This window comes from Hoplias malabaricus, chromosome 16, assembly GCF_029633855.1.
Source record: "Hoplias malabaricus isolate fHopMal1 chromosome 16, fHopMal1.hap1, whole genome shotgun sequence".
In the NCBI taxonomy this organism is placed as follows: domain Eukaryota; kingdom Metazoa; phylum Chordata; class Actinopteri; order Characiformes; family Erythrinidae; genus Hoplias; species Hoplias malabaricus.
In genome coordinates, this window is record NC_089815.1 from 14,927,107 (window position 1) to 14,944,651 (window position 17,545).

The following is a 17,545-nucleotide window of genomic DNA, read 5'->3' on the forward strand; positions in this document are numbered from 1 at the left end:
TCAGTACCTTTTAGTTGGGGAACATAATCATACCTTATTCTATTATATTTGTGGAGTTGAAAATTGTATTGATATCATACACAGATCTATAATGAAAGATTACAAATATTCATACTCACACAACTGGACTTTAAAACCACTGTACTATTAAAGGTACATTTAAATATTTTGTATGTTTAGTGACCAAAAATGTAAATCTACCATTAGGCGCACGCACGCACACACACACAGCACTCCACAGGAGAGAAGGATTTCTGGTGTGATCGACCATCGAATGAGTTCTTTTAAATATTCCTTGATGCCATGTCTTTTAAATGTATGTAATTTCATTCATGTAGTATACTTCTGTGTATACAGTGTAATTTCTGGCCAATTATGTACATGCTTGTAATGTAAATGTTGTGATGTGACATTGGTCACATAGAGGTCCTGTGGGTGTTCTATCCATTGAAGAATATTGTGACAGGTGGCTAACAAAGCATGCAGAACTAGAGACTAGAAGTCCAACTACATAGAGGACAAATACTGTAGAAAAGAGGTCATTGTTATGTTACGGCTGAACAGTATTAATACCCTGATGTGGAACCCTTAAAGTGATTGTATTAAAAATAAATCACTTTGAACATAATCTGATATTACAATTAATTAAATTTACCTTTAAAATTAAGGTGCATAGCTGGTTCTTATCACCACCAAGACACGTTTCACTTTAATGGACCCTTTCATATTAAACCACTGTCAATCACTATATGTTACATCCGAACCACTTAATTATGTCCATTTAGTTGAGAATATATGGAATATTATTTTTAAAACCCGTCTTTATTTGCATGTCGAGAAAACCAAGCGCGTTTTAACATTACGTTATCGCCATGTTAAACCATTTCCTTACAAACCGATATCCCCTCGTATTGAACAGCAGCATTCAGAACTTCAAGAAGAGCTTATGTCCACAGTAAGTCTAATTAAACAACAAATCTAAAAGCACTAAACTATATTAATAACAGTTTTAAAGTAAATGATTAGTCACTTACCGTGGTTAAGAACCGTGACTTAATCAAGTTGTACTGAAGCTGATGTGGGTGCGACGCTTTTATACAATTCCGCCCCCTGTACTGTGATTGGTTGGGAAGAAAGTACTTGTCTATATATATATGCACGTACATATTCGCACGTTTTACGTCTGAAGGCTCAGAGAACTCTACAATGTTTTGAATCAGTATTGTAGTTTGTATTTTAAACTCTTGCATGTGTAGATATCCTTCTCCTGAGCTCAAATGTGAAATTGTAAGCAAGGGTAGAAGAACTGTAAGCAGTGATAAAACATATTACTCTCAAACTTTAATTCTGGTTTCTGGAGAAGGCCCTTATTGTAGGTGAGCAGTCACAAAACCAGGATATATCAGCCAATAGCCAATAACATTTCCTATCAGAAACAGCCCTGGCCACAAACTAGTGAAACCCACCCATTTCAAAAGTGCAGAATCTTTACTCTAGCACAAAAAGAAGAGGGAAAGGAGTTCAGCATGCAAGAAAAAACTAAAATCATTCAAGTACTAGGAAAATGCACACACAGTTCCTCTCTCAATGCTCACACATTTCCTTTCGAGAGAGAGATACATTTTAAACACGGTGGTTTATTTAATAATCCAGAAAATTTGCAGAGGATAAAATCTTCCAACATATTAAAACCACCACATTTTATGAAAGCAAGAAATTTGATTTTCACTTGAGGGGATCTTAAAAGATTTTACATCAATATAACAGCTCCAAATGTTGGAATTGCAAGTTAATGCTGAAATGCAACACTGTAAGCAAATACATTCTAAAAGGATTAAAAACTCTGAAGACCTCATTATGGTGCACATGTCCTCTACATTAAAAAATATGATGCATAAGAAAAAAATAAATATTATTTGTTGCAGCATCTTGCCACAATCCAGTAAATTTGATATCTAATTTAACTCAAATATGTTCAAATGCTTTTAGACTACTTTTAATTAGTAGTAGCAAAAGTAAAGGGAGAGCCATGATTTGCAGTTCAGTTCCCTGCCACAGTCCAAAAGCTTATAAAGATAAGTGGATTGGCTATGCAAAATGTAGATAGGTGTGGGTGACCGATACCCTGTACAGGGTGTGTTCCTGCCTTGTGCCAAGTGATTCATGGTAGGCTTTGGACCCACTGCAAACCGTAACACCACATAACGGTAAGCTCCATGACTGCAGAGAGTAGTGTTCGCCAGCCCATTTACCAGTTAGGAGTTTGCTTTTGAAACTAATGATAACTACCATTTTAGAAATACTTACAAATTTATAACATTTTTTTCAAACCAGTCCCAAATCTTGAAAATATACAGACGTTTTCATTTTCATTTCTTCTCCAATTAACTCAGCCAAATTTTATTTAACCACCATTAATCATTCAATATTTTAGATAAATTGGGTATTCAATAGCTTGCAGTATTCCAAGTCTGTTTTGGCGATAGCCAAATTACAGAATATGAAATGTTTTTGTGGATCTCAAGTGTTTAATATATGTGATTTAGGAACTACAAAGAAAAAAAAAAACCTCAAAAACATCACACGTTATAAACATTACTACACATTCCTAAAAAAAAACGACTGCAACACTCATAACACATTCTCAAAAAAAGTCACAATGAAATTCACAAAATGTTGCATCCCGCAGAATAAGTCTGATAATAATTGTCATACAATTATAATAATAAGTATTGCATTCTGTTTTATCACAGTATAACTAAAATATAATCACCCACCTGTTTTATATTTCAAGTAGACTTTAATTTGCTCATTTGAACTATTAATTTCAGGCACAAGAGAACCAGGATATCCTAAGATCTTCCATTACATCAGAACAGTCTCAGAACAAAAGTCTGTTTCCATTCATGTTACAAATAAGCATCTATGACACAAATACAACCTTTGCCTCAGTCATAATTTAAGAGCTTCACAATATATGATATATTGTGCAAGAAAAAGAAGACTGCCACTGAAAAAAATTACTTTATCTTATTCCGATATCAATTTCCAGATATTAAAGTGTTGTGACTGAATATTTTAGTATTAAACCTTAAACTTTAGTCATATGTTTCACAAATAACTAGACAAGTACAATTGCTTCTTCCTGAAAATTGCTTATCATCATATGTTTAAGATTTAATTTTGTTTAATATATTTCTTATGATTGATTTTAAGAATACAAGAACTCATATTCCTCTGAAAATTGTACATATTGGGTTGATATTCAACACACAAATTAAGCGAATTCTTAAATGCAGTTACACTAAAGAAAAATTATTTTCTTTAGTCGGACCTGGCTGGACCCATCAATAATGTCTTGTGTAAACAAAAGCAACTGACCTTTAACGGTATGTAGCTATTTAAGTGCTATTTCTTGAATGAATCTGCCTATAGTTGAGTAAAAATATTAGGTTAGTAACTTTTCATTTCAAACACTATTCAGATCATACACTGATTTGAAGTAACCATATTCAGACATTTTCTGCCATGATGGAAATGGAATGCTTTCTTTTATCAGTGAGATCAGTTTTGTCCCATTTATGTGATAAAGGTTTAAATAAACCTTTTAAAAGTAGAAATAAATTATGGAGTATTATTAAAAAAAGCCATCAGTTTCTGATATTTTTCAAGCATCCTGGCAATCTTCCTTTTTGTCCTTCTTTCCTTCGCCTTCCCCTTCATCTGTGCAGTCTCTTCGTCGTTTGCGGCTGCGAGCGCTAGCCTTGGGCAATGGTAGTGAGTCCATGCCAAGAACTTTGTGGATCTGACGAAACGCTAACAAGCGTAAGGCATGCTGAAAAAAAGAAGAAAATTCCATGAATGTGTTCTGCATTTATACACAGTAAGTACATTTCCAGGGTGCGTTTAACTGTCTCACACACAGTTTGTCCACATTTTATGGCCTAGATGGCAATGAAATTGTAATTATAAAACCTGAGCGCTTGCAGTTACATCTTCTCTGGCTTGTTTAGTCATGTTCTCTAAAGCATCCATCTGGACTTTTTCACAGGGGTCTAACAGGCCTGGACCATCTGAAAACCAAAAGGATACATTTCTTGTTATAAAATAAACTAGCTTAAATTCAGGGTAAATTGACCAAACATTTAATATATTCTTTAACAATTAACCAAATATTCTGAACAAAATTTGATGGGATCAGCCATTATTGTAACTGATTCAGCAGAACAGTTCTTTGTACCTTGCAAGAGAATTCCACTAGCTACGGACTCCAGAATTCTACGCATTGCCTCTCCTGGACTCAGTGGACCAGGTGCGCTACTAATGGCCTTTTCCACCAGCAGTTCCATTGCCTGTGAACATCAAGCATTTTCGCATTAAGTACTAGCCAACTTCTTTTTAAAACTAGAGCCCAGTTTACATTCATCCAAATCATCAATAACTCATTGACTCGTTGTCTCATTGATGTGCCGTTTTTATAAACAATGTTCTTTGGGTAATTAATTCTTTTCCACTCCTCCTTTTGTAAACTGACATTGTGTATTAGAAAGGCGCTATATAAATGTAACATATAATAATAATAATAATAATAATTATTATTATTATATTATTATTATTAAATTAGCTTACAAAAACCTTAATAAACACATCAACTAAAACAATATGCACTGAAAAAGAAATGTTTTTCTCCATATGTCCCTGTTAAGAAAACCCCAGAAATGCCCTACAGACAACATGCACCACTTTTGTGAAATTTTAATTTGCACAAATAAAATTAAAACAAAAAATAACAGACATGAAGAAATATTTTTTTATAATAGAAATGAAGATACAATTTCTCTTCAAGTGGTCTGTACCCATGTACGGCACTCTATAACGTGTTCATTTTTTAAGGCTCCATGGTTTTATCTTGTTGGAGAATATAAAGTAACATGTATGACCAGTATGCCTGGTCATATAAATAGACTAACAAACAAACAAAAAATAGAACAGAATATAGGGTCTTACCCAGGCTGGCATCTTCCCCCAAGTGGGAACCCGCTGGCAGAGGTCTCGTAGCACACGGATGATGATCACACAGGACTGGAGACCATTGGCTCGAGCCTGCAGACAAAAGCCAATAAGACGCCACATGTACTAGTTTAATGTCCCTGGGAAATCATTTTGTCTATTTGGTCCAATACTAATGACTGTGCGTGACTGACAGCTCTCTATCACTGGAGAACTGAATGCTGATTACGTTACGTATGCTGCTATCTCTGCCGTATTCAGACTTAATCCATTCAGGTTCATTCTATATTGTTTTGTGTCCTGTTTGCTCTGTTTATGTCTTTCACTCCCCCGCCATAGCTTAGTGAATAGATGGACAGTTAGCTTGCTCACTAATGGCTCTTAAGCTTTAGCTCACCAGCCTCTTCGACTCAGAGAGGAGTGGCGGCTATGGTAGCCTTGTGATTGGTCAGGGTAATAGTGACATATGCTTTACCCATTTTTAGGACTGTCCACTCTACATCAAGAGGAGAGCAGCACTGGTCATATCTGAGGATAGATTTATCATATTTCTGTTTAGAGTTTTTTGTTTTATATAAACTTTGCTAAACATTTCACATAACACCCAACTTTAGCATTATATAAAACAAAACAGAATTTCATAATGGGCTTTAAAAGCGTGCAAGGTTTGAGTCTGCATAATGAATCATTATGGAAATGAAAATCAGAAAGGCAGGACACCCGTATTACATTTTTATAAGATACATATGAGTATAATCTGTTGAGAACATGAGTCACACTGACACTGATGAACAATCCTTTAAACTATTGAGGTGATAAACTATGACATTACAGAAGAACTGCATCTTGTGGCTACTAAATATATAAAGGAAAAATCTAAGATATAATATTACAGGATTCGCAAATAAGTGACAAAATTAGCTTAAATAATAACCAGATTTTACAGAAAAACATCATTCAATACTTTCTACAATGCCCTGTTTACCTGAAACCATTTGGCATGGCGAAGGGAAGCCAAATATTCAAGGCACTTTGTCCTGTTTAGAATATCTTGAGGATCCATTTCAGGCACTGAAAAAAAAAAAGACAAAAAGAAAACGAACAGTGATAAGCTTTTCTTTTTCTAATATGGGAAAACCATGTAAATTACATACTATGCCGAAAAATAAATCTATATAAAAGTATATAAAACATGGTAGGAAGCAGCGGTATAAAAAAATAACATGACAAAATGTTATTCACAACCTAAGGATATCAGGGGCTTTCCACATTTCCAGGTTCCTGAAATTGTTACAGTGGAACAAATTATACAAGATTATGATGAAAGACTGAGGAGGCTGATGAGTGATTCACACAATAGTGATTCATCACTAAGAAAAAAATTACATTTTTATTATTCCAAGTGAGAATAAAGGGCTTGCAAATGTGGAGTAAATTTATTTGTGGTTCCTATCCATGATTCTGCAATATTGGTAGCCACTGATTATCAATGTACAATACTAAATTCCCAAAATGTTATGACAGTACATGGATTCAAATAAAGCAGTGTTTATCTCGACTTAAGTGTTTTGTACATACACTCTCATTTTGAACTCTAAATTTGCAGCACTTAACAGCAAAAATAGCTGGGAAGAACCCAGCTTCCATTCATTGCCATTTTGAAAAAAGAAATAATATCCATCAGTGAATAAATTAATAGGTTAAGAGCAAAGATTAATAATGAATAAAGATGGTGAATAAAATGCAAAGCTATAATGCACAGCTGGTTGTCGATAACTTCTAATCCAGTTGGCACTGCAATAAAAGCTGTCATGCTTATGTGATTAATATCACCACATGGACATGTGGGTTAAAAAAAAAACATTAGTTGACATATTTAAGAATTTATATTTAATATTGTACAATGGGAACAATATGTCAGCAATGTCCAAAAATCAATCAGTTTCTCAGGGAATAACTCTTTATTGGAAATGCACAAAAGAAACAAGCACCGTGGTCTGACAAGTCATACCTTTTGATTATTAATGTCACAGACATGGGTCTCTCCAGGCAAATGCTGAAAATGTAGTTCAGTAGTCTGTAGTTCAGACCTCTCTGATATTGAAAATGTGTGTCCTAGATTAAATAAGTGGTTCTGTAGCTAAAAATGTATTTAAATATAATTATAATAGAAGGTGAAAAAATGGTTGCTTTCAAAACTAGAGTGACGTGTCTCTGCTTTCTAATTACAAAATGAGTGTTAAAAGAAAGTAAGAAACATGCTCCCATCCCAACTTTTCTGAATTAGGGTAAGGTAAAATAAGGTAAAATAAATGTCTGTCTTTTTTCAATTTAGTACAGATCCAAATTAATTTACTTCTCCTTACTTTCTGTTTATTTGCATTTCACATACTATTCCAATTTTTTTTATTCCTCAAAAGTTTGACCTAACAAGTAACATACCAAGCACAACATCCCTTAAGGACAAGACCTTAATTCTTCCATAGGATGACTAACAAGTGTCTTTATATAAATACATGTAAGAAATTTTAGCCATCTAGTCAGTTTGCCTTGTCTATATTTCCATGGCAGTTCTTCTCTATCCGTTTCCATCTGCAAACATGCACATATCTAAGGAAAAAAAGTGGAGGATGGGTAATAAATAAATAAATACAAAACAGCAACATGACAATATTCAATGTGCTATATTGGCCTATATTCCACAATATATTCATGTGTTTATTGGAATTCTTAAAACATGAAAGCATCTTTAAACTAATACACTGTAGAATACTGTTTAGATGACCAACGTAAATCTGGAAGCTGCTAAAATCAGGAAAAAAAATTAGTGTGCATATAATCATAGTCTTTGCTCCTGAAGGTGAAAAGTGTAAAGAATACCCATATGATGAGAAATGTGGCCTGTTCATCTGAGTTCAATTCACACAGTTTGTGGTACAAAAACATCACCACATTTAATAGTTTCAGAAAGGTCAGAGATCCGGCTTTAGGTTCCACCAAACACTTCAGAAAATTACAGAACTCAAAGAGTGATAAATAAAGTGAACCTATACTTCAAAAGGCCGATGGATGGCAATTCTGATTCTAAAGGGCAGAAGCTAAAAAGATTGGATATTTCTTTTCCCTCCTATTTTTAAGTACAAGGAGACATACAGTGCAGTAGACTGACAGCATGGACTCTCTAACCTTTCTCAGGCAGCTTGTGGACTGCCTGCTCCTCCGTGGTCAGTGCAGGGTCTTCCCGCATCACTGGCGAAGTGAGGGAGATGGTGACCTGCATTTTTGGTTCCTTGCTGGAAATAATGACGATGTTGGCTTCCTCAGGTTGAGCCTGCACCACATACTGATCTTCAGATATTGTCTGCCGGTTGAAAGGACACTGCATTACTCACTACAGAGGAGACAGCCAGGGACAGGGGGCGACTACAATGGTGACAGAGGTGTTACCAGTCATACCATGTTGTCAAGTCTGTATTACTTTCTCTAGAATTATTGCTATTACAGAATAATGCAAAAGGAGAATATTCTCTTGTTTTATTTTGTTGTCTCTTTTGCTATTAGTAACTCTAAATGCCCTGGGCTCTCTCTGTAGGGTTTAGGTGTCAAAACCAGGCAGGGGAGCTAAAGATCAGTTAAATTAATTTTAAATACCACTTTTAAATATCACTTTATTGAAATTTATTTGGATGCAGCTTAGGAGTCAGAATGGAAAAAATAAAATAATACAGTGGAAAAAATGTGTGAAAGAAAAATGCCATATTTACATCTTTTCTAATGAATCTGTCTGCCCTTAAGTGAAATTCCAATGTTATTCTTAAACACACTGAAATGCCAAACTACAGTCACAAACACATTTTTCAGAATTAAGGAAGATAACTGAATCAGATTTTATGTCACGTCTGGTAAGATCAGGAAAGCAGAAGATCAATATAATTACATAGTTTACTGTTTCTCGCCTCCTAATGATCATTCCAAAGTAAGCTGTCATCAATTTTCAACAAATCACCACTATCATACAAATAGGTCTGGGCATAAAATAAAATACTTTTATAATGATGACAGGATTTCTTATCGACCAAATACTGCAGAGTATATCTTTGTCACTGAACAACAAATTTTAATGCCTTCATGCTCCAATTTATTATATTCAAAACTCAGTACACATGCAGATTAGATGTCAAAATTAGTTGATACGCATGTTATAACATCACTGCAATGTACATACACATTAGCAGCATCTTAAAGTAATTTTTAAGGCCACTTTTGTTTTTTGTTTTTTTAAAAAAAGGCACCAAAAAAAGCAAAAGAATCAAAACTTAAGTCACAGTACAGACGAGGGGCCCAATATGGAAAAAATATCCCAGTCACACACACACCACAAATTTGGTATGAGCATGCATGTGTCTCATGAAGCTGCCAACTGCATTCTAGCTGATTAGTTTCGCTTCCCCTTCATGACTTCCCAATTCTATGAACTGGCCAATGCCACCCCTCCACATGCTGACATAATAAGGAAGTATTTTTTTTTTCAACCACATTAACCTTTTTACACATATCTGCACAGAAGACATGTTAATATAGTGTGGGACATATTTACAAAAACAGGTTATTCTTCATGTTATTATTACTAATATTGCACAAATAATAATTTTACACTTAAATATTTTAAAAATACTTGAGTAATATTAATACACAATTAATTAATATTAATTTGTGCAACAATACTAAAACTTCATTTTGCTCATTTTGAAATTCAACTGCCCCAACTGTATAGTCTTACCCAACAAACGAATCTAGTGAATTCTTGTAGGATACATATTTGTTTGTTTTCCTCAGGAATCAAGACAAATATGCAGAAAAAGTAACCGTCTAATATCTTACCATTAGTTGTTTAGGAAGTTCTTCAGCTATGCTGTTGAGCAGAGAGATAGTGGGTTTTTTGGCAGCTAGCAAGATGAGCTGTACATTCCTGTCTCCATGTAGGAGCAGGCCTTTAGCCAGTATCCCAACTCTCATCACTCCCTTTAGTACACGACTCTGAGGGTCCAATCTGATCCCCAGCCAAAAAAAACAAAGTTAATGATTACTTTTCCTCCCCCCCCCCCAATTTTAGCAAATGTATTTTCCAAAAATAGATAAAGGCAAAAATCGTATTGTAAGGGGTCAAGGAAACAGTTCTAACATGACATTCAGGTTTATTAAGCATTGCTAAAATAGTTACTACCCACTAATACACTAATACTGTACATCAAGTCTATTGCCTGAGATAAACAGATGTCCAATGATACTGAAATAAAAAAATTATATTTATATATATATATATATATATATATATATATATATATATATATATATATCCTCACAAAGAGCTTCTTTTAATAAGTAAAATAAGAGCAAAGAGAAAGTTTTGCCGGACCGCCATTAGCCATAGTCACAGAGGTGTTTCTGGCATTTCAGAAACAGGAAAGCCCAAAATACATACCCTTGTCATTGGAAGGTCTAGAGAAGCTTTGGTGCTTCCTATCAATGTCTTTGTTTACATGTGGTTTTTATTATGTGATGGTGTTGTACAAAAAATATGGAGGGCAGGACTAATAAATGCAGAAAAAAGGCGCACAATGTTATGTTCACAATATATAACACAGACATCAGTGTTGTTCTTGTTCATTTCATTTAAAAATAAATACTATATGATCTACCACCAAAGAACAAAGATGACCAAGAACATTTTGTTGATTTTAAAAACTACAATTACTTGATTATTCAGTGTAACAGGTTAAAGCACATGAAGTTTAAGGTGCATCTATATGGAGTTTTATAAACACACTAATGCCACAAAATACCTCCTCACCACTTCCTTTTACAATATTTCAGGCAAAGACTCTTTCTGTGAGATATAATACGTGTGTAAATGTTGCCAAGTTCCGAGCAGAACGTGCATAATGTCACACTAACACAGCTCCAGAATCACACACAAAAACAGACAGTGTTCCTGTCTTATTTCCCACTATCCAGTCACAGGAGTCAACTCCTGTAGTATAAGTCGATTGGTAAACGATGTATTAACAGTAGTTTCTATAGCAGAAATGTTAGACACTGAGCCAATAGGTCTGTGTAGTGTCAGAGTGTTAGTGATGTGTGTAGCATGTGATGTGTCTGACAGTCTGTGTGAGGTTTAGGTGATTGTGTCTGTGATGCTTGTCTGACAGTCTGTGAGGTGTCGGTTTCTGTGTGATGTGTGTAATGTTGCAGGATCTGTGTGTGATGTTAGTCATGTGTGATCAGTGCTTTTAAAACTGGACAGACTCCTTCAGAATAATTTTATAACAATATAACAATTTATATTATGTGTATAATATTAGTAAATTAAAATGTAATATTTACTTTTTCAAAATGTAAATTTTTCATAAGTATGCCAAATTGACTAGGAAGAGGCCAACCATATTTAGATGTGCTATTGGGATTGTTGGTAATGTAGCATATAAAGTTCACATGGAACTGGTGGCACTGAGCATGCATTAATGGTGCCAGAGGGGCTAGGTACAGCCTTAGACACCAGGGAGGCCAGAGCGAATTTATAGTTGTTGATGGTAAAGAGTAAGGTAAGGACTGTAAAGCTGGCATTGAGGGGGGTAGGTCTGGAACGCCAGACTTCACTGTTGAGCCTTCTGGAGGTGTTGTGGGGTTAATTCAGCGAAACACCAATGAAAGGGATGTTCCTGCCTCATGACCCCTGTGAAGAGCTAGTGATACAGTGGCTAGTTTTGGTACTCATGGGCTGGGCTCAATGAGTAACCGTAGTTGTTATGTATAGCCGGTTGCTGATCGGATGATTAACGGTCATAGCAACCTTAGTGTTGAGGTGTAGGATTCAACAGGAATTTTGGTGGCTGCAGGAAGGAAGGGAGTGTGGTGGGCCCTATGTGAAGCTCTAACAGATTGGCATAGGATATTCTCTTGTGTATGATTATAATAAATAATAAAATAATAATGAATGTTGTAGAACCATCCGGTGTCCTTACTACTGTAACATTAAATGTAATATTACATTTCACCACAAGAGATTTTATAATTACTGCCTGAAAGTTTTAGGCATTCTGCTTAGAAATACAAACACACATATATTTGAATGTAAACTAGTCTGTGGACATTTACTCTAAAATGGACTTATGTAACACCATCAGAATTCTAAGGACCTGAAGTTTAATAATTATCAATAAAATGTTGGACTTTCTTTACTGTGTGGCTTTCAAGCACCTTCCAATAACAGGGGCGGAGCATGCATTCCATAAATCATGCAAATACAGCTGTAACTCAGAAACACTTTCCCAAAAAATTACAAAGCTTCACACGCATGACCATTATGAGGATAAGATGACATGATCTATTTGTGGTGCCACTGCATTTCTAGATGGCACTATAAGACACAAAAAATTGCATGTTTGAAATCATTGTCTTATTGTAGCGCCCCCTGTGGGTGTTTTTTTGGTTATATTGGATTTGCTACTTCACAGTAAGGCCCTACATATGTCTTTCAAGTTTGGTCTTAATTGAAATTTATTTGTTTGAGTTATGGCTGACAGAATGTATAAGGCTCTGCCCACTTAAATTCATTGATATATTGTGACAACAGTGTGTCCAAATGTCAACCGTTTTTGATAATTATTTACCTCCAGACTCTGCAGATTGCAACAAGACCAATTGTTTGTGGACTGGAAAAACTAGAGACTAGTTTAAAAAGCATCATCATCTTACAATTGAGTACTGAGAAAATACTATGCAATATTTGACAAGATATGCAAATGCAAATTTGGGAGACATTGTGCAGAGTATACAGAGTATTAAATTGCTTGATGATACACTTTAGCTGAGATATCCCAATTTATCTATTTGAAAATGTGAGTAGTAGTAGTAGTAGTAAATAGTGGCTATCATAACTAAATATATGTACTTAAGAGGTGTCCCCATTGACATACTATTCATGTTTCATGATGATGGTACCTTGTTAAAGTTGTCTAACAGCTGCTGAAATTTAATTGCCCGATGGCGGACATGTTTTTTCAAATATGACATCACCGTCTTAGAATCTGATTCAGGACATCACTCAGTACTGGCATACCTGTATTGTCAATCGGACAATACTGTGTTGCATGATAATTTTTAGTTTTTTTGTGAGTTACAGCTGTATTTGTCTGAATTTTGGAATGCAAGCTCCACCACAAAAATAATAAAACTTAACATGCTTGAGCAACATGTCAGATTAAAAGATTAAATTGTGGTGTCAATGCATTCTTAGATGGCACTATAACACAAAATAAATTTATGAGTAATTTTGTCCAATTGTAGTGTCCCCTGTTGGTGGGTTTTTCTGTCATATTGCACATGCATTTTCACAGGCCAAACATAAGTCTACCAAGTTGGAGATCAATTGTGTTTAAGTTATTTGAGTTTGAAGTCAATCTATGTATAAAACTCCACCCAATTTTTTGATATATTGCAGCCAGAATGTGTCACAATGATGAACATTTTAAATTAAATATTTTCTTACAGACTCTGCAGATAGCCATAAGATCAATTGTTGGCCAATGGATCAAAATCCAGGGACGAATTCAAAAAAGGTACATTTTCACACAACTGAACAATGAGAAAATACTATGCATTTTTTGACAGTACATGCAATAGCAAAGCTGTGAGACACTCTGCAGACTGCAATATAAACCAAGTTGCTTGTTGATACATTTAATTTTCACTGAGATATCCTTATATATTAATTCTGAAAATGTAAATTGTGCCCCCTAGTAGCTATTATTTTTTATGAACTTAGGAAGTGCCCACAGGGACACATCATTCAAATTTCATGATGATTGGATCTTGTTAAGATTGTCAAACCTAATTGGCAGATGACGTCCATGGACTCGTTACGAGCAAAATTGTGACCTAGTATGCATGGCAAATTATACAAATTAGCAAACAAATCTAAGTGGGAGGGGCTTAGAGATTCTTGAGGCTTTTTTGTTGTGTCTGACTCTAGGAATTTGTGACAAAGAATTTTGTCTCTACACCACATGGAGTAAAGGGCAAGCACGTTGAATTCTGTTGTAGCACCCCTGGAGGCCAATCGAGCTGAGCTTAATCACCTGATAGGTGATCAAGCGGGGTGGACATTTATTGACCAAGTATCAAGTCTCTAGGCCTTACAGTTTAGTTTGGGCTGTGTGATTCGTTTTACGGCAGAAAAAAGCAGAGGAATAAAAAAAAATAAGAAGAATTTTAAAAATCAACAATTACAACAGAGTTTTGCGCACTTCATGCTCAAACCACTAAAAAATAGTGTATCTTGTCAGTTGCTGACAACGTATGCATGGAAAGCCTGTTATTTTCTGTTCATACAAAGCTACAAAACTGAAGCACTCTGTTGCGATGACATTAAAGCAACTAATTTATGAGAAACCAACATGATAACATTTTAACATTTAAGTTTTTTAACATTTCTAAAACCAAGCACCTTAGCATTTTATCAAGCAAGTAATCTAGACTTGATAAAGGAACAGGGCATGGAACTGGGAACTAGATATGTATGTACTGATTTACATTTCTGTAAGGGTCTGAACACTAGCTCTGGTGTTCTTTCTGGCTTTAATAATCTGGAGATTTTGCCCGTTTTCCTGTACAGTTAAACAAAAAGCTGTGCAGATGTAATTTACTCGTCAGAAAGCCTCAGTAACAGCGAGATGTGTCCGTGTATTTGTGTCATTATAGGGACAGATATGATGACATTGTTAAGTATATAGTAGAAAACAAAAGGCTGGATCACAGAAACGCCTCCAAACATAAAGAAGAGACTATTATAAATATTAATTAAATATTGATAAATATTACCTGAACAACATTCAACACATTTCTGATTGAAGCTCCAGTAAAACACTGAGCACCTCACCGCAGTGGACCTACAGCGCTGAAGTGGCGCGAGTGTGTTCCAATTCAGCTCTCAACTCTCTGGCCCCTTCAACCCTCGTGCCTTATGCTCACCTTTCAACAACGGCATCAAAAGTAACGCTTCAATTAAGGATTTAGGGCTTATGGAAAGAAAAGGGAAAGCTTGCAGACAGCAAAATCCTGGACATTTTTGCGATTTAGAAATCCAGGTCGGACGCATGTTTAGGCCCCAAAAAGAGGACTTGTCTGGGAAAAGAGGATGTTTGGTCACCCTAATGTTGGTGGAAATACGTTGAAAACTGTTCCAAATTTACTTCACGAACTGGAATGTGAAATATGGCTGAAAAATCAACAGACTGTTGTGGTGTAGTAGCACCACCTTAGGTTCTCTCTGTGAAATATTGCGGAACTAACAGTTCCTACTCACACATGCACATTTCAACATTAGGAGTCATGCAGTCAGTCAGTCAGCTAAAATACCTCTTCTAGGCCGGCCCGGTAGGTGGTCCGGCAAAAATGCTTGAAAGCATACACATTTTTCCATATATAACAACTAAACAACTAATTAACATTTGTTAATCTTAGTTATCAAATATTTGCAGATATACTAAATAACTTTATTTACAAACCAAGATATAATCAAATACTTAGAAAAGAGACAGTCGAGTGACTTACTGTATATCCTTTGTGTCTGTATCCTGTGTGGCAGCGTCCTGCCCCAAAAGTGTGTCAGACACCAGTTTAAGGGCTCTCTCTGAGTGAGACACAATACGCTGCACAGCTTGCAACTCCTCCTCCACAGGATAGATTGTTGCGTGTTTTGCCATAATATGGCGGTCATCTGGGGAATCTGGTCGGCGAACAGGCTGAAGGGAAAAAAAAGCAGGAAAAGCTTGAAGCAGGTAAACAAAAAGTGCTCAGTCACAAATATTGACATGAAATATTTTAGATGCCTTGCTGCTCTAACACACCTATGGAACAACTGCATTTTCTCTAGACATTCCAAGCTGATTGTCAATAATCCAAAAGCAACATAGCCCTTTGAAATAGTTCCACATTTTGCACAGATATTTACTAGGTTTTGAACATTCTCAGGTTAACAATGGGCAGCTAAAAACTCTCTCAATACATGCAGTCTTGTTTAATAACATATATTATTAGTCTGTGTAATAATCAGATTACCATTATAAAAATTAAGAGTAAAAATTCAGATTTAAAAAATACAACCCCATAAATTACCTATAAAAGCCTCCACAAAGAGCTTGAACACAAAATTAACCAATCACAGTGCCCTCTTCTCAAAGTCAGCAATCTCAGAGTAGTCTTACATCCCATTTCCTATCCTGAGTACTTCTCTGTCCATATGCAACCCTGGACATTGACTGTTGCTGCCATTTTTTGACCAGTTGACCAGAGAGCCAGTGGTTTGATCATCATTTTAACAGTGAGAATCTTCATTACAAACAGAATAATATGGTACATGGCATAGCAGGGAACCCATCATTTATGTAGAAATACAGTGCTGTGTTTAGTGGAGGTCCAGTCGCCTAAAATTAGTTTAGTGAGACAAAAAAAAAAAAACAACAAAAAAAAAAGCTCCATACTGGTTTTCATTTGACACAGCTTTAAATTAAATTAAAATTTTAAAGGTTCCAAATGTGACTATGGGATTTTTTTAACTGCTCGCACATCTCCACTGCTGTGTGAACCTCTTTCTGCAAATACAGTTTTTTACACCATTTTGCTGGCAAATTGGTGGACCAATAGGATAGCTAATACTGGTACAATCAGATAGATTGGACAGACAGATTTTTTTATCCAATCACAGCACTGCTGTCACTCAGAGCTTTGGATCACAGTTGGTACCCGCCTCTAATGGTCTATCATGCTGCATTGACCGAGGGCATTGATGAAGAACAAGAAGAAATAATAATCTGCCTGCTATGTATCCCCACCCATGTATATGTATATGCCCACTGACCCCACCCCTGAGCCTGGCCCTCAGCAATATCAACAGTGATCCAAAGCGTTGAGTGACAGCAGTTCTGTGATTGTATAGAACAATCTAGCCATCTGATTGGACCAGTTAATGCTTTCCTATTGGTCCATCAATTTGCCAGAAAGAGTTTCACACATACAGAATTGGAGCTGTCTGCGCAAATTTGTACCGTCACACTCTAACTCCCATAGTCACACTTGGAACCTTATATTGTGCCAGAGCATAAAGTCACATAACATTTTATTTTAATCATTTGAACAGTACTGATGCACACATACACAACATTTCATTTACAAATGCCAACCTTTCCTACACATTAAACATTTCTTCCTATATATTAAAAATATTTGTACACATTTGTGAATTTGAATTGTTTTTTGTTTCATATTTGCACATTCCAATTCATTTGTGCATTTGGATTTTATTTGTATGCAGTTGCTCAAACACAACATCAAATTTCAGTAGATTTGTGAAAATTGTTTTACAAGCTCAAAATATTTTGACACCATAGTATTATGACCAGTGTCATAGTGAATACTAAGTACAAATAATTATTTTACTCTATTTTTTTACTGCATTACAACACTTTACATGAAATGA

At 35.5% G+C, this 17,545-nt stretch overlaps 2 protein-coding genes across 7 annotated transcripts in view; both read right to left on the bottom strand.

The window, feature by feature from the left end:
- The window catches only part of matk (megakaryocyte-associated tyrosine kinase), a 61,507-nt gene extending 60,422 nt beyond the window's left edge, over positions 1 to 1,085 (bottom strand). For all 3 annotated transcript variants that reach the window (XM_066647377.1, XM_066647378.1, XM_066647373.1), the window contains exon 1: positions 1,035 to 1,085. The gene's annotated coding sequence lies outside the window, so the exon portion shown is untranslated. The remainder of the gene's footprint in view (positions 1 to 1,034) is intronic.
- A 358-nt stretch (positions 1,086 to 1,443) lies between these two features.
- The window catches only part of zfr2 (zinc finger RNA binding protein 2), a 40,713-nt gene continuing 24,611 nt past the window's right edge, over positions 1,444 to 17,545 (bottom strand). Inside the window, exons 12-19 of one of the 4 annotated variants that reach the window (XM_066647359.1) lie at positions 15,622 to 15,812; positions 9,892 to 9,922; positions 8,197 to 8,371; positions 5,996 to 6,081; positions 5,008 to 5,103; positions 4,241 to 4,352; positions 3,976 to 4,073; positions 1,444 to 3,835 (exon numbers count right to left, since the gene is read on the bottom strand). In XM_066647359.1, the coding sequence (XP_066503456.1) occupies positions 3,668 to 3,835; positions 3,976 to 4,073; positions 4,241 to 4,352; positions 5,008 to 5,103; positions 5,996 to 6,081; positions 8,197 to 8,371; positions 9,892 to 9,922; positions 15,622 to 15,812 (957 nt within the window). In that variant the 3' untranslated portion in view covers positions 1,444 to 3,667. Of the gene's footprint in view, positions 3,836 to 3,975; positions 4,074 to 4,240; positions 4,353 to 5,007; positions 5,104 to 5,995; positions 6,082 to 6,972; positions 7,621 to 8,196; positions 8,372 to 9,891; positions 10,061 to 15,621; positions 15,813 to 17,545 lie in introns of those variants that run through there. The other 3 variants (XM_066647358.1, XM_066647357.1, XM_066647360.1) reach the window with 3 other exon arrangements.